The 27,911-nt window shown below is 27.6% G+C and overlaps 1 protein-coding gene and 2 pseudogenes across 2 annotated transcripts; 1 reads left to right on the top strand and 2 right to left on the bottom strand.

Annotated features, from left to right (window-relative positions):
• Positions 1-808: 808 nt before the first annotated feature.
• On the top strand, positions 809-25,039 carry LOC145934854 (aminopeptidase N-like). The gene is made up of 12 exons (XM_083035658.1): positions 809-1,006; positions 12,997-13,518; positions 14,827-15,279; positions 16,075-16,264; positions 16,706-16,862; positions 17,094-17,175; positions 18,407-18,789; positions 19,246-19,532; positions 20,104-20,303; positions 22,940-23,272; positions 23,358-23,427; positions 24,711-25,039. Exons 2-12 carry the CDS (start codon positions 13,025-13,027, stop codon positions 24,828-24,830), a joined length of 2,769 nt encoding a protein of 922 aa, XP_082891784.1. The 5' UTR covers positions 809-1,006; positions 12,997-13,024; the 3' UTR covers positions 24,831-25,039.
• Positions 2,110-2,973, bottom strand: LOC145935527 (uncharacterized; annotated as a pseudogene).
• LOC145934995 (uncharacterized) lies at positions 5,135-8,857 on the bottom strand (annotated as a pseudogene). Its single transcript, XR_014425143.1, has 3 exons — positions 8,026-8,857; positions 5,697-6,280; positions 5,135-5,219 (listed from the first exon to the last, which is right to left on the bottom strand). The product of XR_014425143.1 is annotated as an uncharacterized LOC145934995 (transcript).
• Positions 25,040-27,911: the final 2,872 nt, after the last annotated feature.

Below are 27,911 nucleotides of genomic sequence, written 5' to 3'. Positions count from 1 at the left end.
CTCGCGAATTTTTTTCTCTTTTACATTACAATTTTTTAATGATCGGATAAGATAAATAGAATAAAATCAACATGTACAAATGAATTAAATATGTTTCTATTAATGATTATTAGAGGGTTAGATAAATTCTCTTCTTTTATCTTTATTATGGAGAAAGGTAACACGAGAAGATAAAAAAAGAGTAAAACTTTGAATATATATTATATTAAATATATTTTAAATTATATAATTGAACGCATTTACTATGTGCAAAATCTGACATAAATTACAAATTTATGCATTCGTCTATTTGACAATTCTTCGTGTATTTCGCGATTGTATAGCATTTATTTATTCATCCTTTCACCATTTTCCGAAAATGATAGTAATAATAAAAGGTAAAAATAATAAAAGGAAATAGAAAGAAAAAAAAAGAAAAATGTCATATCGCTAAATGTAAGCTAAAAAAGACACATCATGATTTTATATAAATACACCTGATAGGTATAGTTATATAACTTAATAGTTTTATAACGAAATATATAAAAAATCTGGCAAAATATATAAAACGGTAAAGATAGAAGAAATTATAATATATGATATATAATTCTTGTTTTGGACAAAATTTAGTAAACTATTATATAATAAAATAAAATAATTTTGTATAAAAATCAGAGGAAAGTAAAAAATAAATATTTCTTCTTATGCTTTTATAATTGTACAATTTTCTGATAGGATATCTTAAATAGTTTTTCAAGAAAAATTATTTTTAAATATAAAAACTAATATAAATATATCTGGAGAAAGTAAGTTTAACTGTGTATTGACTTCTATCAATACATAATAAAGATCGACTAACACTTTTGTTACATATAACCTTAAGTAGCTTTACATGACATTCTTTCATATGTTTTCATATCGCAAACATCGTCAGTCATCAGTTCTCGGTGAGCTTCCGAAGCGATCAAATCATAAGAGTGAGAGATACATTATTGGCTAGTTAACGGATCGTGATTCAATAAACAGGGTAAGTCAAATACAAGACATTTAGATATTTCTTTTAAATATATATAAAAATATGTAAGAGAATAAGATACGCGCGCAATAGAATTTTAATTTTTTTAAATATATTTAATTTTGAAGAAAACATTTATATGTTCCTTTCTAGATCAATCATTATTTACTCTATATTACAGTTAACATTTAAGCGTGAATTATGTATAGCATCATCATTTAATTGTTTTTATATATAACAAATTAAAAATTAAAAACACATTTTGTATGCTTTGTTTTGATATATATTTTTCCCTAATGGACATCTAGAGTCAATGTCTTCTATGTAAATTTAAATATGCAATAACTGTAAAAGAGGAACAAAAAAATGGATTTTTTCTTCATAGAAAAATGTGTATAAATATAACGATAAAAGTAATGAAAAATTTATCTGTGTTTTTTATTCGCATTTAGTTGAATTTGTTCATGAAAATCGAATATCGACAACATTTCAAATAAGTTGAATTTTAAACAGGATAACAGTTGCTTCTCTATTGTTCATTTTTCAATATATCAATATATATATATATATATATATATATATATATAAATGTAAATATTTAAAAAAAAAGTTTTATTTTAAAACATTTTAAAAATGTTTATTTTCCATTTCCTATTTTAAATGAATGTGTGAAAAGCATTTTGCGTTTTCAAATGAAAAGCTCTCAACTACTTTGCATTTTCTATTTTAAATGGGTTTAAACACCCATTTTGCACATTCCTGCGCAAAACAATTACATATACTTATTGCAAGGCTTTTCGAAGAGCGTGAACTGCAAACACAATGTTTTTGTAATACACATCCATCCGTACGATTAATCATCATCTTTTTTACATCATCATTTTTACATTTATACAATATATGTTGAAATCTAAATCTGCAAAATATTCACGTAACTTATACATATATTTCTAAATGTTTTAAAATTAAATTCTGCCTTTCAAGCGAACATATACAATGGACATTCAAAATTGTTATTTACACTTTTCACCGTTAAGTGGAAAATTATGTTAATTTTTTCAATTCAAAAAATTTGAAAATTAATTCGAATATAACTGATCACGAAGAAATTAACATTATCCGATCACGGCGAAAAGGCCACAAGCATGTTCGATGTAAACAAAGATCAAGCAGTCGTACGGCTAATCCAGTCAGACCTATTTCCGCAGTAACAAACATATGGCAAAAAATATAATAGAAATATTGCTCCTCGTTAACAGTTAAAGTAATACGCCGGATATGGTAGCATTATTGGATGGGAAGTGTTCGAAGAAAATATGATGTCCAAGATGCGTGGTGCGCAACCGGTTAATGAAAATATGGCAATAGTTATATAAACAATATCTACAACGACAAAAAAATGAAATTCATCAAAAACAAAACTGAAAAACATTTCTTACATCTCTTTTTATATAATATTACTTTTCAAAAAATACATTAAAATATTTTGCCAAAAGTCTAGATCTCTTTATTATACAACAGTCAAACAAAATAGCTGGCAAATTAAATTGTTTCATAACAAAATTAATTTTTAATCTTAAAACATATTAATTTACAGAGACATAATCTTCAGCAAAAATAAAAATGTTTTTTTATGTATTAAATTTAAACTGGATTGTAAGATAATATGATTTATTTATACTTGAATACCAATTAAAATACATTAACAGCATATTTTCTAACATTAGAGAGAAAAAAGTTTCAAAATTACAAATTATTAAGTTCGAGGCATGAATAATTAAAAATACAAGAGATGCATCGTGTTTATATACCGAGAGATCCTCACACGTAATAGTATTAATCCAGATTCTGCAATATTCAGTTATAAAAATATATTTAAATTCAGAAAAAAAGGATTACTTACAAGTATATGACAACGCGTACCATTTGCCAGTTTCAGCATATTTTTTCATTATTTTGCGTTCTTCATTCTCGAGCATAGCCCAGTTTATAAACAAGCGATCCGTAAGATCTTTAACCTGTAAATATATCGATACACACACACACACAAGCGCGCGCGCGAGCAGTATAATTATAATATATATAGTATTTTATATATATGTATATATAGTAGATAATTAAAAGATCTGTGAACTCTTTTAAGAACAAAAAAATTATTAAAAATCACTAAAAATACGGTTTTTTGTTAATTTAGGGGTCGCGCATCATTTCAAAAAATCTGAAAAAATTTGTGTGTGAAAATTGAAATTACCAAAATATATTATTCACAAAAAAAATTAGGACCGAAACCCTTTCAAACACAAAAATACAATTGTTCACATTTAGGATTTTTTTTTTTAATAAAAAGGTAGATCTCTCTCTCTCTCTCTCTCCCTCTCCCCCCCCCCCTCTCTCTTTAAACGTTGAAAAATTTGTATTAATGCAGTTTTATTATATTTACAGACTCAATTTGTTTTATAATTTTTTCTTAGATAGAATTGGAGAAAAAAAATTTATTCATTGTGTTTGTGTGCAATTCGTACCTTCTGTTCATTATAATGCAATGTGAAATATTTCACCAATAACATTATTACCAACATGTGTGGAGATATAGTTTTATACATACACTCCATGTCTTTGCATATGAAAAATTGTGCCACCTGAAAAAGTGAAGTTATTCGCGTGAGAAAGAATGAAAATTGACAAAATACATTATCTTAAAAATTTGATAAATTGATTTATAGTTCGTTGTATAATATCAAACATATATGATATAAAACATAAGTCTCAAAAGTTTTTTTTAATAATAATTACCTGTGGTAACGTTCCGTTAGCTACAACTATGAGCGTGAAGATAAAGATAAACCGTTTCTCCTTCGGCTTTTGATACGGCCATACATTTGACCGACAAACGACAACAATTTTCTATTAATCTCATAATAACCTATATTAGTGGATACCATACTTTGCGAAATAGTCTCTTCGACGCACAAATATCGTTTGAATATCCGAAAGAACCTTATCCTCGAAATTTTCCTCGGAGTAAAAAAAAAAATAAATTAATATTTTAATATTACTGTCTGTATTTTTGTATTTTTCTCTCTTTTCCGGAACGTTCGATATAGCAATTGGACGGATTGCCGTGACTAACAGATAATTACGTGTCTCGAGATAAGTAAACCGTAGGTTTCCGGATTGATTGATTGTGACGAGCTGACCCTTTGAGAAATGTTTCTCAATTTGAATACAAGTATATTGAACAAGAGATGTGTTATAGAAGATGCAACGAATAGTAGTAATTGAATCGAATAGTTAAATGATACTATATACTGACCCTGTAAATTCATAATACTTTTTTTTTTTTTTTTTACAAAAGTACAGTGTGTTTACACATAGTAAAGTTCTGTGATAGACTTTGGCATATAGCAATTTCACTTTCAATCAAGTAATTCTGACTTTTATAAAAGTTTAGTGCACAACATCGACTTCTACAGTAAAGGCAGGTGGTGATTCATTAATTTAATTAATTTCTAGCAACTTACAAGTAAACCTACTCAAGTGTTACACTCCGATTTTTTTCTGGCACAAATGTAGTACTACCAAAAATATTTGACCCATATTTTTTTATTTGTGACCATAAGCAATTTTACGGGTAGTTCATACACCTTCAATATTCAACCCTCTACCTTTATAAGTATAAAAAAATGCATAAGAAACAAAATTTAATGCAAAATATAGAAGCTTTTTGGATCGCTAATTATGAATGTGAAGTAAAATTTCTAAAATTATTTGTTTAAATAACAAAATATTGAGATAAATTAGAGGGGACAAGTAGAGGGTTGAATATTGAAGGTGTATGAACTACCCGTAAAACTGCTTATGGGCACAAATAAAAAAATATGGGTCAAATATTTTTGGTAGTACTACATTTGTGCCAGAAAAAAATCGGAGTGTAACACTTGGGTAGGTTTACTTGGTTTAGTAGTATATGCAAAATAAAACAAATATATATATATATATATATATATAATTAATATTTATTTAATTAGCTTTAGATGATTTATATAATTCTTAACAAAATTTAGGACAAAATATTTTTATTTCGCATAATAGCGAAAAAATACATTTAAAAAATTAAAATATCTACACACATATAAAATAAATATCAGGATATACACATACAGTAGGACACATGCAGCATTATAAAATTATAAATATATATTTCTTGAATTCCGTTAACGATCGTCTGAAATAAGTCATATTTCATTATATTTTATACAAAAATTATTTTAAATTAGACAAAGTAATTCTTATAGATTTTTGGATGCAGAAAACAATGCCTCAAACAAATTTCACTAGCACGTCAGATTTCCAAAATAATTGAAGTTTAATGTGTAAAAAATGACTTTTTTCCAGATAACGTTAACCTTTTTCACAAACAAATCTCAAATATCGCCAAAAAAAGCCATTTTTTACACATCAAATTATTTTGGAAACCTGACGTGTTGATACAAATTGACTTGCGGCATCGTTTTCAATACTTATAATTCTATAAGAAACATCTTGTCTGGTTTAAAATAATGAAAAAAATATTTTTTTGTAAATTAGTGTTATTATTATTATTTAAAAGATAATGTAAAAATTAATCTATCACAAATATCAAACATTGTTCATTATTTGTTATTAAGACTAATAAAGAAGACAACATAATTTTATTACTCACTTACTGCAAGACTCTTCGATGAGCGTGAATCGAAAACATAATATGTTTGCTATACACGTCATCCTGATGATTAGTCATCATATTTTTTACATTATTATGTTTATAAAATATATGTTCAAATCGAAATCTGCAAATATTCGTGCAACTTATACACTTCTAAATTTTTTAAAATTAATTTCTTTCTTTCAACCAATCAGAAGCTTTAAAATTGTTGTTACGTTTTTTTTTTACTCTTTTTCACAGTGAGAAAAGAATTTTATTAATTATCTTAATTAATACAAAATTAGTTTTATTGCAATATAAATGTTCGGCAAAAAGATTACCCAATCACGACGAAAAGGCCGCAAACGTGTTCTATGTAAACAAAGAGTACGCAGTCATGCGCGACTAATCCAGTCATACTTAATGCGGCAGCAATTAACATATGGCAAAAAATATAGTAGAAATATCGCTCCTCGTTAATGAAGAAATATGCCGGATATGCTAACATTATCGGACGAGAATTGTTCAAAGGGAACATGATGTCCAAGATGCGTGGCACGAGAGCGGTTGTTGTAAAAAAATTGTACTTATATATACATAGGCTATAACAAGAACAAAATGTATTAAAAACGGATATGTGCTTTAGAGCTCCGGGATTCTCGCCGCGGCCATGTTAGATTGTGACGTCAGAGGTGAGAAAGCACACGCCAAAATAAATGCCATTTTTAAATAAAAAGATATTTCGATGAAACACTATTTCAGATGGCTTTAGCACACTTTTAAAATACCTCAAAAACTATCATTTTCCCTTTATAATCAATCAACAGCTATATAATGACTGTAATATGAGGCCCAGTCCATTTAATCTTTGCACATGCGCAATCATTCCGCATGACAAAGTCTGATATCACGATCATTTTACGGTTGTTGATTGACTGTCAAAGACTGTGCTGTTTCTTCGAAACATCTTTTTATTTTGAAATGGCATCTAAGAATTTTTACATCTGTTTTCTTGCCTCTGACGTCACAATCTAATAAGGCCGCGGCGAGGATTCAAGACTCAAAACAAATTTCTTACACATCTCTATTTGTAATATTTACTTTCCAAAAAATTTTGCTAAATTATTTCGTACTTTATTATCACAAGCATGTGTTTATTTTTTTCAGGATATAACAGTTAAATAAAACAAAATCGACAAATTCAATTTTTTCATAAGAAAATGAATTTTTATCTTTACAGATTTCGACTTGCTATATGTATATTATCTTCAGAAAATAAATATTTTGTTGCAATATCAAATTTAAGTAAATTGTAAGATAATATAATTTTTTTATATTTGGCTGTAAGTTAATATGTATTAAGGCTCCTGGCTCCTTGCCGACCATGTCGAAATCGTGACGTCAGAGGCGAGAAAACACACGCTAAAATTTCTTAGATGCCATTTCGAAATAAAAATATATTTCGATGAAACAGCACTTCAGATGGCTTTAGCACACTCTTAAAAAACCCCGAAAACTATCCTTTCCCCTTTATAATCAATCAACAGCTATAAAATGTAATATTATGAAGCCCAGTCCGTCTGGTCTTTGCACATGCGCAGTCATTCCGCATGTCGAAGTCTGATATCTCGATCATTTTACAGCTGTTGATTGATTATAAAGGGAAAAGGATAGTTTTCGGAGTTTTTTAGGAGTGTGCTAAAGCCATCTGAAGTGTTGTTTAATCGAAATATCTTTTCATTAAAAAATGGCATCTAAGAATTTTCAGCGTGTGCTTTCTTGCTTCTGACGTCACAATCCAATATGGCCGCGGTGAGCACCCAGGAGCCTTAACAGCATATTTGTGTTATTAGCAATGTCAAAAATGCTGAAAAATTATAAAAGTTATCAGAAGAATATACATACTTCAACAAGGATTATGCAAAATAAGAAACTATTTGATATAATTCGAAAAATATATATGTACATTAAACTGACAATGACATAGTTTAAGAATTTTTTTACTATTATAATTGTAAGTTCTCTAATATTAAGAAAACAGAAGAAGATAGATTTGAAAGAAGTAATGCGAGTTTAAGTCCGAGGCATGATTTTAAAATATAATAGATGCATATTGCATTTAAGGGGGCAATATTTCATATATTATTTGATATATGCAGATTTAAAAAGACATAAGCAAATTTGTTTCTACAAAGATAGGCATAATAACATTAATCTCGATTCTAATATTTTTGACTATAAAATATATGTTTCAACTATAAAATGGAAAAAAATATATTTTAAAAATATATTTTAAAAAATATTTTATATATTATATAAATGTATTTAAAAAATATATATTACTTACAAGCGTATATTAATGTCAACCACCTGCCAGTCTCAGCATATCTCTTCATAATCTCACGTTCATCTTCATTCACGAACATATCCCAGCCTATATGAATAAACGATCTGTAAGGATTTTAATCTGCAAGTATATTACCGATATATATAAAATCTCGGATATAGAATCAATATTGCCATAACAATATTTTAAGCTGAAATTTTGCAGGAAAATTTGGTTCATATACTGTCGCGTCTCGGTATAAATAATGTTTCCAAATTTACACCGTGGTTTCGTATAGTCACTTTATGTACTGTTCGCGCACAGCCAATGAATAGACACTTGGTATTAATATTTCGATTCATTTATTGTTCATCGTCTTACACGTTTACAAACACAGTTCGCGAGAGAACAGTTTGATTAATGTCTTTTTTATGTAAATGGCGACTTGGTCGCGCGATCGGTTCCGTATTACGCCTAGGAGACTATATGTCTCTGGATCTCGGACCGCGCCTAGGAGACGACATGTCTGAGTCCTTGACTACGCCTAGGAGATTATGTCTCTGGGTTTTGGACCGCGCCTTGGAGACGACGTCCCTGAGTCCTTTAATATTTAACAGATTCACTGTTTGATTTCTCATCGCATTTAGAACGTTTATACAGCACAATTCGCTCGGACGCGATCCGTCAACTAGGACGGTTTGACTTGTACTATGCGACTGTGTCTTTGTCCCTTCGTGCTTTGGAATTACCAGATCTCGGTTAGGACCGCCTTCGATCTTATCTTATCTCCGAATAGGCGTTCGGCGGGTGATTGAACTCGCGATTTAAGCTGCGAACGCGCCGAAGACTCGAAATCAACAGGAGTGGAATTACGTGCACAATCGAATTCGATCAGTCGACTTCTAATGCGTTTCTGCTCTACAGTTTTCTTATAGTTTATGCTTATTTATCATAGGATTTTTCTCGTCAAAAATCCAATAATAAATAAGCATGAACTAAGAAAACTGTAGAGCAGAAACGCATTAGAAGTCGACTGATCGAATTCGATTGTGCACGTAATTCCACTCCAGAGTCCTCGCACCGCTGCCTTATTACAAAGGGATTGACTGCATGCAGGGAGAGAAAGACAGAAGAGAGAAAAGAGCGATAGAGACTCGTGTGTGTGTGTGTGTGTGTGTGTGTGTGTGTGTGTGTGTGTGTGTGTGTGTGTGTGTGTGTGTGTGTGTGTGTGTGTGTGTGTGTGTGTGTGTGTGTGTGTGTGTGTGTGTGTGTGTGTGTGTGTGTGTGTGTGTGTGTGTGTGTGTGTGTGTGTGTGTGTGTGTGTGTGTGTGTGTGTGTGAATATACGTGTGTGAATATGTCCGAGCGATCTTATGCTATTGTTCTTATTTCGGTATAGTATCGTGCACGACGTTTGAGCTCTGTACGCAACATATACAATAACTTTTGTTTAGACTTAAAAAGACAGTCAATATATATAAAATATTTTGACTAATACCATTATTGCCAACATGTATGGAGGTAAAGTTTGATAAATACACTGCGAAACTTCGCATATGAAAAAATGTGCTACCAGAAAAATAAAGTATTCGTGCGAAAAAGAATGAAAATTGAGAAAATACTTTGTCTTCAAAATTTATTAAATCTATTCAGTTCGTTGTATGATACACTGAGAAAAAGTTGTTAACTTGACTAAATCGTTCAACTAATTACTATTTTGTTAATTGAACATATAAAAGTATTTAATTTAAATACAACATATTAAATCTGACATAATGTGTTTTGACTTAAATACTTATATATGTTCAATCAACAAAATAGTAATTAGTTGAATGATTAAGTCAAGTTAACAGTTTTTTTTTCAGTGTATCAACGAAACATAAATCTCTAAAAAAAATTTTTTAATAATAAATTAACGCTACCTGTGGAAACATCACGTTAGCTAAAAGCAAACAACAATTATTAAAATCAAGAAGAATCTTTTCTCCTTCGGCTTCTGATAAGGCCACTGACCAAGAAACGACAATAATTTCCTATTGGTATAGTAATAGTAATCCACATTAAATTCCATACTTTGAGAGAGAAATAGTTTTCCCTTCGAGGCACAAATATCGTTTGAATGTCCGAGCGAAACCTTACCCTCTCACAATTTTTCTCGCGCGGTAGAAAATAAATTAATATTTAAATACTGCTATCCTCTCTCTCTTTTTTCCTCCCTTTCCTCCCGGAACGTCTGGCATAGTAATTGTATTTTCGTGACTGATAGATAATAATCAATACGTGTCTCGTGTAAGTATAATGTAAACGCGAATTGACAACGTTTCATTGATTGTGACAAGCTGATCCTTTGTAAAATGTTTTTCAATTTAAATATGAGTATATTGAATATGTCGAAAGATGTGTTAGAAGGTGTAACAAATAGTTGTACAAATCGAATCCGTAGACGAACTGTGTTGCAATATATAAATGTAAATTAATTACGAGAATGAAAGAAACCGGATCAAAGTGAGATGTGTAAATGCTGCCTCGAAAGTATTGTTTATTCAATAATATTCATTATTGATTATTAAAATATTGAATATTGACTACAATTAGTGATTTTTCTGGCGAGAAACTATGTGTGACTCAATTTATATACCTACATGTTTTCTTTTTTTTTATTCATCTTACATATCACGACCGATACGTGATTTCATATCAAAAAATAACATTATCAATCTGCTGACAATCTTTTCACTATCACTTTCTTTTTCATTTAAAATAAAATTATCGATAAAGACTATATGTATATATAATATATATATAAATATATACATATATACATACATGACTTTCAAGTGAAACACAGTAACGATAATAAAATATTGATAAATATAACTACAATAAGTCGAAGCCCGGTTATTAAAAGGAATTATTTTATACATTTTTGTGCTTATATACTACGCAAAACAATTAGGGGAGCGCTTTAAAACTACAAAATTTGATAATTTTTAAGAAGCCATATCTCGGCTTAGAAAGGTCGTAGAACAATGTTTCTGGGCGCATTTTAACGGGTGAAGCCTCAACTTTAAAGTGGGTAATATAGCATTATTCGTCTCATCGAACTGTTTTTCGTGTGAGGCTTAAAATCAGATGGCGAAAAACTCTGAAAATTTCTTGACTTTGTAGTTGTCCATGCAAAAAGCAGGGATGGAACCATAAATGCCATCACATTGGCTTTGAAGTAGGAACCCTCGCCTTTAAAATGCCGCAAGAAACATTGCTCTATCATGTCTAGGAGTCGAGTTATCGCATTTCAAAGTTACCCCTGCATTTTGCAAGATTTTTAGCAATACCGCCGGCATTCGCGTTCTCCAATGTGCACCACGGTGAGGTTGCTCGGTTGGATTTTGCACATCATGTGTATGGTGTATGTGTACGTCAATGTACACACACCCACAAATACCCACACATACACGCATCACGCACGCACTTAACATTGACGTACACATACACCATACACATGATGTGCAAAATCCAACCGAGCAACCTCACCGTGGTGCACATTGGATAACGCGAATGCCGGCGGTATTGCTAAAAATCTTGCAAAATGCAGGGGTAACTTTGAAATGCGATAACTCGGCTCCTAGACATGATAGAGCAATGTTTCTTGCGGCATTTTAAAGGCGAGGGTTCCTACTTCAAAGCCAATGTGATGGCATTTATGGTTCCATCCCTGCTTTTTCCATGGACAACTACAAAGTCAAGAAATTTTCAGAGTTTTTTCGCCATCTGATTTTAAGCCTCACACGAAAAACAGTTCGATGAGACGAATAATGCTATATTACCCACTTTAAAGTTGAGGCTTCACCCGTTAAAATGCGCCCAGAAACATTGTTCTATGACCTCTCTAAGCCGAGATATGGCTTCTTAAAAATCATCAAATTTTGCTAGTTTTAAAGCGCTCCCCTAATTGTTTTGCGTAGTATATACGAGTGTCCCAGAATTCGCGGACACGGAATGCACAGCGTGATTTTCCGTGCTAAAAGAAACAACTTTTTCCTTTGACAAAATTGTGTCTGAACACTTTTTTTTTAATGAGAGCAACTTAAAGCTAACGAATAAGCGCTCCAGATTACGCATAATTCAGGAGCGGCGCACGCACGGCGTGCGTGAACATGTACGTTATTTTACTAAAAATTTTATTAGAACTATTATAAAGTAAGTTATTAAAAAAGTGACATTTAAATATCATACATAATTCTTATAAAATCTTTAGTAAAATAGTAAAATAGCATACACGTTCACGCGTCACGCACGCCGTGTGCGTGCCGCTCCTGATTCATGCGTAATCTAGAACGCATATTCGTTAGCTTTAAGTTGCTCTCGTTTAGAAAATAGTGTTCAGACACAATTTTGTGAGAAGAAAAAGTTGTTTCTTTTAGCACGGACAATCACGCTGTGCATTCCGTATTCGCGAATTCTGGGACACCCTGTATATATATATATTTTTTTTTTTAATTCAACATTTTTTTATGCTGTGTCTATCAATCAACTTGTTTTGTTACGATATTACAATATACAATATGAGAGAAATATATTAAATTTAATTAAATTTAATTAAATTTTTTTATAAATTACACGAAAACAGTTAAAAATTTAGAAAAAAATTAAAAATTAAAACAGGTAAAAATTATAAATTGATTTAGACTCTTGCCCAAACTGAAGTATGTACATGTATTCAAGTTGTCAATTATTGTTACAACATGTAATCTAAATTGTGTATACTTTTACCTTCTTAATTTTCCTGAATTTCGACAATTTCAATGTCAACAGTGTCGATCAATTTATCGCGTAAAGAACGGCTTCTCATTTTAAATTGCTGTAATTACTTTTAATATGTTTTCCCTTTCTCTCACAATTGTTGAAAGTTTTGTGTTTTCTTTGCATTTACACTCTATTCTCTATTTCTATTTTTGTTCTATTTATTTTTCTCAAAGAAATATTTTTGCAGATATTTTGCAGAAACAAGAACTGACATAATGTTTCTAAAATTGTCAAATGTTGCATTATGTATCGTTGTAATGGCAATGGCATTATCTGCCGATGAAAATGCGATGATTAAATGGCACAATGCGATTAATTATCGTAGGTTGAACTGTTTGGTACCGCTTCATTATAACTTGAAGCTACAACTGATGCCACTAAGCGCTTACATTGGCGAATCCAATGTTATTATTAATATTAATTGTGCAATACAAAACATAATTTTACATCTATCAACTTATATACATGTAACGGGAATACAATTGAAACCGGCTAACAGGGAAATAATCTATAAACCGAAGAATATATATCATGGAGAGGAAACTCTTATTCTCGATTTCGGCAACCAATTTGAGTCTGTAAATAACTCAGAATATGGAATTTATATTCTGAATGTACATTATGCAAACTGGAACTTCACACTTGGACTACCTGCATATACAAGGGAGATTGCACAAACTATATACACAGACGAGGAAAAATATATCAGGTAAGTAATATAAGAATATACACTTCGCAAAATAATTAAGGGATCAAAGAAAATTGTCTAAAAAATAGGCACATTTTAAATAGCTGTAACTTTATTTCAAAAATGAGAATTTAATTTCTAAAAAAGAGTTTCAAAGCTTGAAATCTCTACTTTTGAAAAATCACAGTTTTTTTTCATTTTCTTAAATTCTAGTATTTTTTATGTACAGAAAACGACGAACATGAATTGGAAAATTTTCTTCTTACTTTGTAGACGTGTTGCATGCACAAAAATATTTTTAAAAATTTTTTGACTTTTCACGTTAAAGCCTGAAGTTTACCCTGCAAAATCATTTTTTTAAATTTAAATTTCCATTTTTTCTTATCAAGTTATCGAGAATTGAAAAGAGAGTGGTCATTTATAACTCCATTAAAAATAATCGTACAGCAATTTTAAAATTGGATTCTCAAAGCTGAATTTTTGCTCTATAGTATGATATATTATCCGAATTTTTTTTTAACTCGTGAACTTTTTTACAAATAGGTGAATATAACGAAAAAATTCGTGAGTTTTCTCTTTTTTTATTTAAATTTTGAAAAAAGTTACGCAAGGTAACTAAAAAAATTTTATGGACTGAAATTTTTGTGTCTCTTAATACCCCAAATTTGACGAAAAATCACAAACTTGATGTTATAACTTCTTTATAGTGTGATCCGTATGTTTAAAATGATTGATGCGTACAATATGTTAAAAAACTTAATTTGCTTCACGAGTTGGAAAAAATTTGGCAACTATATCATACTAGCATAGAGCAAAGATTCAGCTTTAAGAATCCAGTTTTAAAATTGCTGTACGATGGTTTTTAACGGAGTTATGAACGATCAAAGTAAAAATGATCACTTTCTCTTCAATTTTCGACTTTAACTTGATAAGGAAAAATCAAAATTTAAATTTTAAAAAACAATTTTGCAGAGAAAACTTCAGGCTTTAACGTGAAAAAGTCAAAAAAATTTTTCAAATTTTTTTGTGCATGCGACACGTCTACAAAATAAGAAGAAAATTTTTCATTTCGTTTTCGTCGTTTTCTATATATAAAAAATACCAGAATTTAAGAAAGTGAAAAACAGATGTGACTTTTAGAAAGTAGAGATTTCAAGCTTTGAAACTCTTTTTTAGAAATTAAATTCTCATTTTTGAAACAAAGTTACAGCTATTTAAAATTTGCCTATTTTTTAGACAATTTTCTTTGACCTCTTAATCATTTTCTGGAGTGTATTAAAAATAAACAATTATGATTACTATTTGAAACATGTTGTTAAAATGTTGTAGGTGTTTGTTCACAAATATAAACCAGCCGAGAAAAACCCGACAATTATTTCCTTATCTTGTCGAGCCGAAATTACGTGCCACTTTTGACATTTCCGTAACTCATAATCTACATTACAAAGCTTTATCGAATATGCCGATACGAAAATGTATCCCTATAAATAATTACGAGATACGTACAGTGTTTCATACGACACCACCGATGTCTCCAAACGATGTAGCATATGTGGTATATGTAGGATTCTATAAGGTTCTTAATTCTACGGAGAATGTCAATATTTGGTGTAGATCGCACTTGATTCCCTACTTGAGATTCGCTCAACATGTTGCTGAAAATGTGACTGTGTATCTAAGAAGCAAATGGAAGATTTTAAACAACTTTCCAAAATTAGATTATGTCATTATTCCCAACTTCGAAGAGAGTGTCAAGCAAACTTGGGGTCTTATATTTCACAAGTAATATATATACATTCAAAAAATAATTATATAATAATATTATAATTATAGGGACCTATAATAATAATATAATAATTATAATTATAATTAATTATAATGTAACATTATTTTTAGATTTTAAAAAATCATAAAATACACAGAGATATGTGTGTGCTTTTCTTCATGCCTATTGTTAAAATTACATTAATTATAAAGATATATTTCTAACAAACATTTTTTTGAACATTTTAACATTTAAACTTCAGATTAAATTACATAATTCGCAATTTATGCTTATATTGATGCTTCAGTAAATTTTGGACAAATAATTTTAATAAATTTCGATAACAAATGTATTATGTACTAAATATTAGTTTTAATTTATTATTAAGTATTATGTATTAAATATTATAGAATAATAGTATAAAATTATAGAATAATTTACATTTATATTATGTAAAAGCCATTCGTACATTCAAAAACTTGTTTGTTATTATATCAAGAATTTAAAAAAATTATTAATTGATTTAGCAAAAGTTTTAATGTAAAGAATATAAATGTTTATATTCTTATCATTGATTTCATTAAATAAATTATTATTATTTATTTATCACATTATAAACATGGATCTTTTCATTGTATTAAATTTAATTGATCCATTCTGATGCATATTATAATTCTTTTCAAATTTTTGTTCTACAGTACTTGAACTATCTTCCTCTAATACGTACAACATATTTAATTTTTTCATAAGTAAACTATGCAAGAGCTTATAACCAAGTGTTTCAATATAATCACATTATTCGTAATTTTCAGGGAAACAGATGATATCTACTATGAAGAATTATATTCTTCTACGTTTAATAAATTTATAATTATGCAATCAGTAACTCATGACATAATGTATCAATGGTTTGGTAATCTCTTCAATACATCTTGTTCACCATCTCAACAATGGTTAAAAGAGGGCTTTAATATGTACCTTGAAACCCATATTATTGACAAGGTAATTTTACATTTCAAACGATAATTAATAAGAAATTTTTGTTTCGATAAATCGTGATAAGATAAATATTTCTAAAATTGACTTTCCATTTGTTAGAAATAGAAAAAGTGCGATAAATTTTTTTTTTTTTTATATCTTAACTATTTGAAAAAATATTATGAATTAGATAATTAGAGTGTTTAAATTATGTTATAAAATCTTGAAATTCTATTTTTTGAATAATTTTACTCATTTTTTTTTATGTCAAATAATTACACACTAGTAAAAATACTGAATTCTTAATTATGTAGTATAAAAAAAAATTTTTTTTTTAAATAGCTAATAACTTCACACATTATTATGTATTGCTAATGCAATCTTCTTTTTTTATATATTATATACTTATTTATATATTTATAATATATTTATATATTTATTTGGATACATTCAATTTGTCTGCAGGCCTTATCAAACTCTCGGATAATGGATTTGTTCGTAGTTCAAGTTCAACAAGAATATTTTCGTCTAAACACTCATTTTACTATAAAGTATTTTATGGATTATACAAACAATACAAGAACTAAAATTAATTCATATTTTCCATTTTCTTCCATTATAGGTATATATGTAATATATTTAAGCACACACACACACACAAATCTCTGCGTAAAAATTTGTATTGTAAATATAATTATATAAACAATATAAACAATAAGTTTCATAAATTGCTACACATAAATATCTAAAACAGATTAAAATTCTTTATATTAAGATATATTTATAAACACCATGCTTTAAAATTTAAAGTACACATATATATAATTACATATATTTTATGTTTTTATTATAGGAGCAATAATGTGGCGAATGTTAGAAAATGTAATTCCCCATAATATATTTTGGATAAGTATCGAAAAATATTTAAATGCGCAGTAAGTAACCTACATTGTAATATAATGATTAGATATATGCATATTATAACACACACACACACACACGCACGCACACGCACACACACACACGCACGCACACGCGCGCACACACACTCGCGCGGGCGCTTACACATGCAGGAAATTAAATAATAAGAGCGAAGATGTATCCCTAAACAAATTTTAAATAAATTAAAAAACATATCCTAAGTGCATGAGGGTGTATCCAATAAGTATACAAATCTGTGTATGTAACAGACAAAAGTTTAAAAAATAAAAAATTGATATATAAAATGTTAAAAAGTTTACTGTTAACAAAAAAGTAAACAAAAACAAATAAGATGAATAATATAATAAAAATGTACACATATACAGGAATATTCAAGTTATTAATAATAAAAGAATAAAAGTAATTAAATTAAGGATTAAAGTTATAGTAGGCATAATATTTATCTTCATTATTTTATGCTATTTATTGATATGTACTTGATTTTGCAAAATTAAATTTATATACAGTAAAATATATATCAATCGATATAAAATATATTACACATGTTAGCAATATAATATACATCATATTATCAACAACAGCTTTTTCAGTTTTACATTTCAAATAAGTAATAAGTATCTAGAGAATCATTACATATATGACATATTTAATTAAATATTTTGCAATAATATTATCAAAGAAATTTATACGAGGTCTATTCTACATTGCTTTCAATGTGCTTGCAATATGATATCTATATAAATATGTGGTTTCATATGAGTTTGTAATTATTTAATGCAAAATAAGATTTAGTTGTATAGACAAAAATAATTCCTCAACATACACAAAAAATTACAAATCTATCAATGAAATCTTTGTCTACGTTTGAACACACTCAACATCAAAAGCTGCAAACATATAGAATTATTTATTATTATATGTATATATATTATTAATAATATTATTATTATTATATATAGTAAATATATAATTATAGACTTCGTTATATTAAAAACATTGTACAATATTACGGTGTGTAATTGTAAATATTAATAGAAAATTATTTCGTATTTTACATCATAATTTTTAAGAAAGTCATCTGTGACTGAAAGTAAAAGTCATATTCAAGCTAAATGCATTAAAATGAATAATTATGATTTTATCTTTCCTGATATGAATCGATTTAATCTATATGTATAGGTATATAGTGTTTATTTTATTGTCTCACAATGTTAAATTTTACAGATTTACTTACTTTAATACCACAATTCCCCATGATATGCGAAACATTATGCAGACTGCCATAAATAAATTGAATCTTAAGGAGTACGATCGGAACATAATACAGATTATGGATAATTGGATTATGCAGGAGCATTGTCCTGTGCTAAATGTGACACGAACTTATACTAGATCTGCTCGCAGTTACGTGATGATATCAAAAGTGTTTCATGACAAATTGGATCAGCAACCATATTTTATACCTGTGACTTATACCGATGAAAAGAACATCAATTTTAACATAACACCACCGAATATTCATCATTGTTTAACGCAGTCACATCCAACATTGGAAATTGAAGTCAATTATGATTCTAATTGGGTTATTGTTAACATACAACAAATTGGTAAATATCAATAAAATATAATTATGTTTAAATATTTTTATCCTTTTATTATATAAAAAACGATTTTCATTACATATTTTTATTCTCATACTTTTTATAAGAATTAAAATTATATTTCACGTATTTATATTATACAAACAATAATATTGCATTAAATATACTGCAATATTGCCGCTAAAGTTAAGATTAAACGTACTTTGCATAAGTATTATTTTTGTAAATTGTAAAATCAATTTAAATTTAAACGTACTTTGTTTAATTTTTCAATTTTTTAAAAATTTGTTTGACGGCGTAATATGATTTTGGAATTAATAATATATAAAAAATACGCTGAATTTTTAATACAATCTATACGTGCTTAAAATATGAAAAAATGAAATACACATATAATTCAAAATATTTCTTATTACATATATTCATAAAAATAATCGATAAAATATATTTATTTAATAATAGGTTATTATCGCGTCAACTATGATCCCGAGAATTGGCAAATTATTGCACGTTATTTAAAGTCTGAAAAATATACAAATATACATGTTCTCAATAGAGCGCAAATAATCGATGACGCCTTCAATCTTGCAATAGAGAAGAAACTTGATTTCTCCATATTCTGGGAACTCGCGAGCTATTTATGGCAAGAGAAAGATTACGTGGCATGGTATCCCATGATTAAAGTTTTTGAATATATAGCAAATATAATTGCATATTCAAAAATTTGGATACATCGTATGCATTTTAAGGTATTGTCTTGCATTGTTTATTATAAAGTTTTTAACATCAAGAAATGACGCATTATCTTTATAGTTATTTACGTTTGATAACAGTAGCGATGAATATGATACATTTTTTGGTAATTTTCTTACTTAAAAAAATGATGCATTTTATATGATAATTTTCTTACTTATAAAACCATTTATTTTATAACATCTTCGTTAACAAATTAAAAATTGTATACCTGTTATTTTCTTTGTGATGATCTAATAAAATGTTGAGTCACATAAGAAATAAACATATTTAAATTCTATGTATTTAAACAACATAAAAAATACTAAATTATCAAAAATTTGAAAATTATCAACATTGATTAATCCGGAGTATATTTTAATCACTTACGGAAATGAAGTAGTTTTACTCAATAAGAATATATATTTTTTGCATAGGTGTGTGTGTGTGTGTGTGTGTGTGTGTGTGTGTGTGTGTGTGTGTGTGTGTGTGTGTGTGTGTGTGTGTGTGTGTGTGTGTGTGTGTTATATTGTATGTATAAATAATTTAATGACTGAACAGAAAAACTTAATTTTTTTTTAATTGTAGGAAGTTTTAGAGAATATAGAACACCTGATTGAACATATAGACGAGCTTACGTACGATCAAACGATACCCACCACCAACGATTCTGATAAACATCTAAAACAAGAACTTGCTAAATGGGGATGTCTTTTCGGTAATCCTTTATGCATGAAAATGGCTAAACGTCATTTCAAATTGTATACAGAAAGTATTGAAGAAAATAAGTAAGTGTCTTTTAATTATTATATTTCTGAATAGACACTTTTTAAACTCTTGTATTATATTTGACATTACTGGGGAAAAGAAGGAGCCATATATAAATATATGTATATATTTATGTATAAAATATGTCTATATATATATGGGTGATTCTACAAAAATAGGAATTATTTGACATTATTTTTGTCCACATTCTTTTTAATATATTTAATGGATTATAACTGGCATATGATGTGAAACTAGGTATGTTATTATAGTTATAAAAGCGGCCACTCAATAAAATATGTATTTAAGATTTTATGAGCATTTTTCCAAAACATATGGTCAGGAGACTGGGCAGATTTCCAAGAAACTAAGATTTAAATAAAATAATTACCGAATAAGTATTTAAAAATTTATATTGAAATTAAAAACTGGTATTTTTTTACAAAAAAAAAAATCTACAGTTCACAAAATTTCTTTTATAGGAGAATATTGAATAAGTAAGTAAAATAATAAAATAACTGCCAATAACTTTCAAGAAACAATGCGAAACGCTCTTTAAATACAAAGATACATTCGTTTTAATATACATTTATCAATCTCCCGGTTAGTGCCTAGTCTCCTGTCATATTGTTTTCTAAGGAACTGAGAATATAGGGACTGAAAACCAGGGGACTGAGAACCAGGGGACTGAGAATTTTGAGGTTTATAAATAAAAAATATCTCGTTTGAATTATATAGAGGTTTAAATAGTTGAGGAAAACTTAAAAGTTAAACTTATATATAATTTACATTAAATAAAAGTTAATATAAAAACAATAAACTTTTAACATAACACTTACCAAGAGACTGAGAAGTTGACTGACCCAACACGTATTCATTATAACAAATCACGCGAAATGAAATAAATAAAAATAAAAATAAATAAAAATGACTAACGTGTACGTTAACTTTACTTCAAACTCATTCATTCGGTACAAATAGCTATTTCGCTGAGACCGTATATGACTTTACAATGCAAATAATTTTAATGTCAGGGGACTGAGAATTAAATCTTGGGACAAAGTTGAATAACGTTGTTTATCAATAAAATTAAATTAAATAACATAAATAATACAAATATGTTTTTTATTTTTTATATATCGCTAGTAAATTAATCAACAGGGTAGTTAAATTAATCGACCACACTAGCCAATGAATTTGTCTAAGCTATGACTTTATCGACCATATGATTGTGGTCTTTATAAAGTACAACTTGAAATTATTAATTACAAAGTCTTTATAAAGTACAACTTGAAATTATTAATTACAAATTTTTCTTAAGTGAGAAAAATATTGGTCCGAAAGTCGCTGAATCGGGAATCGATGTTGATTAATTTACTAGCGATATATAAAAAATAAAAAACATATTTAAATTTGCTCCTGGACCTAATCATGGAGCCTACCCGTATAGATGATTTTCCAACTGTTTAGTATACGCCGGCGGATATACAAGGCGTTATTTACAAATAACTATATAAAAGCAAAAAGAGAAAAATATTGTTTCGAAGGGTCTGAATAGCTTAGAGGTAAGAGCAGTCGCCCGGCAAGCGAAAGACTCGGGTTCGATTCCCGATTCAGCGACTTTCGGACCAATATTTTTCTCACTTAAGAAAAATTTGTAATTAATAATTTCAAGTTGTACTTTATAAAGACCACAATCATATGGTCGATAAAGTCATAGCTTAGACAAATTCATTGGCTAGTGTGGTCGATTAATTTAACTACCCTGTTGATAAATAATACAGTTGTTGATATCAGTGACTAATGTAAATTACAATAGTTATCACTTATCACACATAAAAATTTTATATAATTTTAAAATTATTTTGTGACAATGTATTATAATTTGCATTCTGGGTTTGTGACACACCAGGGAACTGAGAATTTCTTATTTATAAGATAAGTTTTGAAAATAAAAACATTACTTTATCTCTTTTTTATTATATGTCTATATGTATTCAAGTACTATCTTCATTTTAATTCAAAATAAAATCGAATTTAATGTTAATTTAAGTATAAAAATACAAGAGCCTCAAAAAATTCCCATTTTTGTAGAATCACCCATATATACATGGTAAGTCAGAAAAGAAATCGAAACTTGTATTTTTTTTTTAAATTATACTTTATATATTCCGCGTGATTACAAATTTTCACTGTTTTCAATTTTTTTCCCTACATATTTAATCTCATTAATTCTGCCAGATCACATGTTTCTTTTTTTTATACAATTTTTGTCCGTATACATATATGGAATAAATAACACAATGAAAATAATTGAAAAATATATATCATTTATATCTTCTTTTAGATTTCTTAATACTTTAGTTTTTTTTATAAGAAGTTATAAAACTTATTTTTCTAATTACTTTTTTATTATTTCTCTTAATTTTTTCATTATTTTTTCTGTATATGCGGACAAAAACTATGCAAGAGAAAGAAAACATATACATACATATTTTATATATAATATATAATTATATACATTTATATTTGATTTTATATATAGACTTTATTTCTAAATATTTATTAATACAGAGACTATAAATATACATATAAGTATTGATAAGATATACGTAGTATATAAAAAAATAAAACACTTTTTTTCTGTATTTTGCAGATTTTCGGCGGCAATGATTTTGCGGCAAAAATGGGCTTACTGTAATGGTTTTAAGACTGTAAACTTTATTTTTTGGAATCTATTATGGCTCGAGATTCCAAACCAAAGAAATCTTAATAAGATATTGGAGTTTTTTACTTGTCTTGAAGATCCAAATATTGTCCTCAAGTACTTACAGTTTATACAGAAACTCCACAGCAACTTTTACATGCTGGAAGAAAAACATCAACCTCTAATCGCTAATATTTTTCTTTCTATTCTTTCGAAACATGCTAAGAACACTAGAATATTTAAACGAATTTTGGAGAATTTTTCCTTAGGTATAAAGATCAGGTAAAAACATCTTTTTATAAAAATAAATTGCACATATTTATAATGTGTTAATTATAAAGCCATACGTACTCTTTTGTTTTCATAGCCATGTCAGTGAAAATGCAGCATTAATTGTGATTGTTAATAATGTGTATTCTTTCGCTCAAATTGACGAGGTAAAAATTTTATACTTTATTTATAAAAGTTTTTATTATAATATTTACTTTTATCAGAAATGTATTATAGACCAGCTGATTGAAGTTTGAAACGTTCCTGGAGCGAATATTAAAAACGCATATAATTAAGAAAATACAATATATATATATGTAGAATAGTACAGTATAGTACAGCAGAGAATATAATATTTTGATACACTCATCTGAAGACACCCATATACCTAAAAAAACTGCCCCCAGATCACTAAAACAATCTGGTATCGTCAAAAATCATTTTTCCACCACTTCTACTACTACAAACGGCGACTTCTAAATACCACGCATAAAATAGAACTATTACCGGTAAAATACACCTTATTGCGGAAGAACTCTTATACTTAAAAAACTGCACTGCAAAACACACAAAAAAATTATGTTTTCGTCAAAAATCATTTCTCCCACTTCTGTGGCTACGCACAGCGCTTTTTAAGAGTCATGCACAAAAGAGAATTAATACCGATACAATACACCCTGCAGAAGACACCCTTATACTCAAGAAACTGCTCCTCAGATCACAAAAAAAGTTTCCACTTTTGTAAAATATCATTTCTTTCATTGCACTTCTACTGCTACACATGGCGAAAGCAGAATTTTTTGTGATCTGCGAAGCCGTTTTTGTGTATAAGAGTGTCTTTCGCAGGGTGTATTTCACCGGTATCAGTTCTGTTTTGTGCGTGGTACTTAGAAATCGCCATTTGTAGTAGTAAAGTGGGAGAAATGATATTTGACGAAAGTAGAATATTTTTTGTGATCTGAGAGGCAGTTTTTTGAGTATAAGGATGTCTTCCGCAGGGTGTATTTCACCGGTATTAATTCTATTTTGTGCGTGACACTTAGAAGTCGCCGTTTGTAGTAGTACAAATGGGAGAAATGATATTTGACGAAAGTAGAATCTTTTTTGTGATCTGAGGGGTAGTTTTTTTAGTATAAGAGTGTCTTCCGCAGGGTGTATCAAAATATTATATTCTCTGCTGTATTATACTGTACTATTCTACATATACGTATTGTATTTTGTTCATTAGATGCGTTTTTAATAATCGCTCCAGGAACGTTCCAAACTTCAATCAGCTTATAGACCTTATATAATGTACGCATATTTTTCTCTTTCTTTCTTATTGTTAGGTATCTTATATATTGATATAATTATGCTAACAATTTTTGAAAAATTCGCATATATAGATAGATAATTAATGATGAAATTACTGATTAATAAAGAATAAACATTAAAATAATATTTATTTCAGATATATAAATTCACAAGACGTAATATGGCAAAATTACATTCAAATATTGTATATAAGTTATTTGTACGTTCTGAACAGTTATACCATCAAGTGAAATTTTTGAAAAGTTTACAACATTAATTAAAACAAAACATATTTAACTACAATATGTTTAACTGCAACACTATGACACGTTCAAGTGCAGAAAAATTAAAACTCCATCACATATATTTCACTCTGCAGTAATAAAAGGATTCAAATATTAAATATTAAATATAAAATTTAGCAATATTTTTTTCATATATTTATCATTTTATTATTTATTATATAATGTCTTTTATTATTTTTTCTCGAATGCTTCTGACTATATTGTAAATATGTAAAAATTATTTAATTATTGTTAAATTGATTCTTATATTATTTAGTTTTAATATTTATATAAACATTAATTAGATTTTTACTAAATGTTTATTATATATACATAATATATATACATATATATATATATATATATATATATATATGTATATATATAATATGTATGTATATATAATATGTATGTATATATAATATTATGTTAATTATTATTGTTAATTATTATTGTTTACACAACTTTATGTTATATAAATATTAAAACGCAGATATGTTAAAAATGGAATATTAAAGTTAATATATACAGAGTATTTCAAAAGTGGAAATCAATCGCTCGTAATTCAGGATCCAAAAGCATGTAAAAATATTATCATTAACATAGATCCCGAAATGCGTTGACTTTGGATAACGTCATTTTTAAGTTAAAATTTAAAATTGCTTTGGTTTCGAATTTTTTGTAAAAATTAAAAAAAAATGACAATTTTATGAGTTTTATAACATAATTAAAGTCAGATAAAAATTTCGGGCTGCTTAGCACTATTCAGGTGCATTTTATTATTTGATTGACATCACTTTTTTTAATTTTGACAAAAAATATCGAAAGCACAGCAATTAAAAATTTCAATATAAAAATGCTATCATTACCGCAAAATCAACGCATTTCCGGACCTGTATCAACTATTTTTATATCAACCATTTTTTTTATTTTTGGATATCCAATCACCGTCCAATGAATTGATTCACTTTAGAAGAACCATGTATATAAGATATAAACATTAACATTTTGTAATGATTACATTTTCTAATATTAATAATTAATTAATACACTTAATGTAATAGTTAAATATTAGCTTTACTATTTTACACTAATTTTTAGAATAATTATTATTTTATTATTAATATATTTGTAATATTATATATTAAGTATTTTGTAAAATAATAAAAATTTTAATAATGAACTTTAATGTAATTACAATTCCATGTCAAAAATATGTTATTTTATGTTTATACATATTTCGTATTTTCTAAAAAATTCTTCTGTAATTTCTTAAATGTGTATAATATTGAGCAATAATATGAATTTATCTTTTATATTACAATTTTTTTAATGATATGATGAAATAAATACAATAAAATCAATAAAATGTGTAAATAAACATAATATATTTGTGTTAATGACGATTAGGTAATTTTATCTTATCTTTATTTAGAAGAAAAATAATACGAGAAAATATAATAAAATGAAGTAGAAAAAACTAAACATATTATATTGAATATATTTTTAAATTATAACTGAACATTTGCTGTGTGCAAAGTCTCAATTACAAATTTTCACATTCGTTTATTCTAACGATTTCTCATGTATTTTACGGTAATTAGGTATATATAGTGTATAATTATATATAATGTATAATTATATATAGTGTTAATTTATTAATCGTTTCGTCATTTTCCATAAATAATGGTAATAATAAAGATAATAAAGATAATAAGCATATAAGAAAAATATCGCTAGTCGTATCGCTAGATGTAATTTATATATTGTTAAATGCGGATCTTAGCTTTAGACAGCTAATTCGTAAAAAAATAAAAAAGGAAAAATGTAAACAAAATTTAAACAAAGTTAAGAGTTTATAGACAAAGAGAAGGCCTTGTAAAGTTAAAAAATTAACAAAATTTATCATAGGATTAAAAACTCTAAGAATTTCACATAGGATTAATGATAAAAATTAGTGATAAAAATTTCTTTTTATTAGAAAATAATATAATTTATGTTATCCTTAATACCTTGAATCACATCAGGTGCATCGGACCCGACCACATTATGACTCGAAATACTATTATATTAATTTGAAGTGACTCAAAAAATACGATATTTTTATTCCGTCTTCATGTTAAAGTATATGTGCCACAAATATCTCTTTGCCAATTTAAAATTCAGTGCAATTTAGTTTTATAAAAAAATATATAAAAAAATCCGGCAAAATACAAAAATAAAACAATACAGTAAAGATAGAAGAAACTGTGATATGTTGTATATGTTTTGTTAAAAATACAAAATTTAATACAATTATATAAATTAAAGTACAAAATTTAATAAATTTTAATTAATTATTACAATAATATAAATCTGTATAAAAATCAAAGGAAAATAATGAATATATATTTCTTCTTGTGTTTTTAGGATTTACAATTATCTGATTGGATTTTTTAAATAGCTTTTCAAGAAAAATTATTTTTAAATATAAAAGCTAAAATATAATCTGGAGAATTGTTTTAACCAGTGTTAACTAGGCAGGGGCAACAGGAGCACAGGCCCAGGGCCCAGAACAAAGAGGGGGCCTTGAAATAAAACTGAACGAACAAATTGTTCAAATATAATAATATTTTCAATTTTTAATTTTAAATTGGAGAAGAACGATTATTCAATTTTTCCATAATTTCGATTGAATATAATATTGTTAAAGATATTAATTATGATGATATAATCAATTAATTTGCTGCAATGAAAGCCAGAAAAGTGCAATTAAAATAATTATTTTTATTTATAAATATGAAATAAATATGAATGATCTTATATATATCTTATCTTATTTCTTGTGTACATCAAAAATTATTTATAAAAAATTGTTACATCGTTTTCGTTTTATTATTATTTTTCCCCCAAAATAATTAAGGGATTGAAAAATAAAACCTTGCCCAGGGCACATAAAAAGCTAGTTACGACACTGGTTTTAACTGTATATTGACTTCTATCAATACATAATAGAGATCAAATAACTCTTGTTATATATATAATCTTAAGTAGCTATTTACATGACATTCCTTCATATGTTTTCGCATACGTCG

Source organism: Prenolepis imparis, unplaced genomic scaffold, assembly GCF_030444845.1.
Source record: "Prenolepis imparis isolate NDT839.2.m4 unplaced genomic scaffold, iyPreImpa1.0 SCAF_4, whole genome shotgun sequence".
Taxonomy (NCBI): domain Eukaryota; kingdom Metazoa; phylum Arthropoda; class Insecta; order Hymenoptera; family Formicidae; genus Prenolepis; species Prenolepis imparis.
The sequence above is the reverse complement of the archived record's forward strand: the minus strand, read 5'-3'. Positions and strand labels throughout refer to the sequence as shown.